The sequence below is a fragment of the Frankliniella occidentalis genome, unplaced genomic scaffold (genome assembly GCF_000697945.3).
Source record: "Frankliniella occidentalis isolate FOCC.00 unplaced genomic scaffold, Focc_3.1 Scaffold110, whole genome shotgun sequence".
In the NCBI taxonomy this organism is placed as follows: domain Eukaryota; kingdom Metazoa; phylum Arthropoda; class Insecta; order Thysanoptera; family Thripidae; genus Frankliniella; species Frankliniella occidentalis.
The window spans coordinates 630,624-632,351 of NW_026267238.1; the positions used below are offsets into that span (position 1 = coordinate 630,624).

Consider the following 1,728-nt stretch of genomic DNA (forward strand, 5'->3'; position numbering starts at 1 on the left):
GGGGGGAACGCCGCTGTCGCGGAGTTGTAGTGGCGCGGGGCGCACTAATGCAGTCAGCAGCAGAGCCCGTACAACACTCTCTGTCTTTCGCGTGATCGTGTTGACAAAATTTTGTTTTTGATTTTGTGCGTGCGTTGTTCAATATATTTCTGCGAAATGTATAAACATCTTATTAATACAAAGTGAACTCATGGTTGCCAATTTTACACTCTAAAAATAAAACAAGAAAACTGGCCTGGTAACTACTAAAGTTGTGTACCATTCTAGGTACGGAAAAGAACGGAAAATTTTGGTGTAGTCCAGCTAATTGCTGCAAAGTGAGTGCTGATTGCGCTGCCTTGGGGTTTGGTGAAGCACGGGTTTCTGATAAAGCGTCGTCGGGAATAAGTCGCGCGATAGCGCTGCAGCCGTGACGCGTGGGCGCGGCGTGGGACGCCCCCGCGACCCTTAATGGGGAGGGGGCCGGCTCGGGGCCGGCGGGGTGCTAATGGGCTCCTGGGCAGGGAGGGCGGCCGGACGAGTTCCGGACGTCAACGGCGCGGGCGCTTCGTGCTGCACCGGTGGCCCGATCTCGCCTCTCCCTCTCTCCCTCTCTCTCCCTCTGCCTGCCCGCCTGCCCTTTTATTTCCCGGATAAATTTATCTCACGTCCCTTGGCGTCGCACGGCGCGTCGGCGGCGCAGGCCGGCCGTGGTGACGGCACGGCTCTGGAGCTGGAGGCCGGCCGACACGGGAGTGACAGCAGCGCGGTGGCAGCGGCGGCAGCGGCATCCGAGCTGTGTAGTGTGTGAAAGGGATTTCCAATTCCCTCTCACCTCGTCGCCGAGCGCCGGACAGTCGGGGCAGGGCGGTGGAACAGGAAAGGGCCAGAATACCCTGTCTCAAAACTAAGTTTAAGAACGTGTTGCAGTTTTGTAGTGTTTGTTGGTGTTTGTTTGATTTTTTTCCGTTTGGCGTTCTTTTGTCTACCGTAATATGCTAGGTGGGAGATAAGTACGATTCGAATGCTTTATTTGGCTCGCAAGAAAATTTTATATGGAGAAAAGCCAACGTAATTTTTTCAAGCGTCTCTTTAAATATGCTCCAATTCGGAGGATAATCGACTTGTGTGCTCTGTCTCTTCGACATTGATAGAGCAGTCAGTCGTGAGAAGTGCTCGTGTGGTGGGCGAATTGGTGGGGCTGGGGGGTAGGTTAGCGAGAGGGTGGTGGTGGGTGGTGGGGTCGAGAGCTGTGTGTATGACAGATTGAAAGAGACAAACACCCGCTGAGAAACTTGAGACGGCACATCCGCTGCTGCACGGTGCGTCCCCTCCCCTTCCCTGTGAGCAGCGCGTCACCCGAATTAGTGCGTGCTAGAAATCCTTATGCCGTGCCGTACCGGTTACTTTTAGAATTCAATTTTCTACCAACGACAACATTCCCACACACGCGCGCTCAATACATATGACAACATCTTCTCAAAGTTTGTTTTGCTCTCCTTGTTGCAGAACGCCGTGGACGCCGCCGTGTACGCGACGCTGCGAGCGGCCGGCCAGCAGCAGGACGATGATCAGGTTGGTCTTGAGCGCCTGGTGCGCGGGCAGCCCCGGCGTGCGGGGGAGCGCGGCGGGTCTGCCTACCCCGGGCCGGGCGGGCGCTCTCGCGTGGAGGGAGAGTGAGAGAGGCAGGAGCAGGGCCGCCGCCTGCCGCTCCGAGTGTCAATAGAAGAGGAGGAGGAGGAGGGGGGG

At 56.4% G+C, this 1,728-nt stretch overlaps 1 protein-coding gene across 6 annotated transcripts in view; it reads left to right on the forward strand.

Annotated features, from left to right (window-relative positions):
• The window catches only part of LOC113206571 (CUGBP Elav-like family member 3), a 299,180-nt gene that overhangs the window by 69,674 nt on the left and 227,778 nt on the right, over positions 1-1,728 (forward strand). For all 6 annotated transcript variants that reach the window (XM_052270072.1, XM_052270073.1, XM_052270076.1 and 3 more), the window contains one exon: positions 1,489-1,554. In XM_052270072.1, the coding sequence (XP_052126032.1) occupies positions 1,489-1,554 (66 nt within the window). The remainder of the gene's footprint in view (positions 1-1,488; positions 1,555-1,728) is intronic.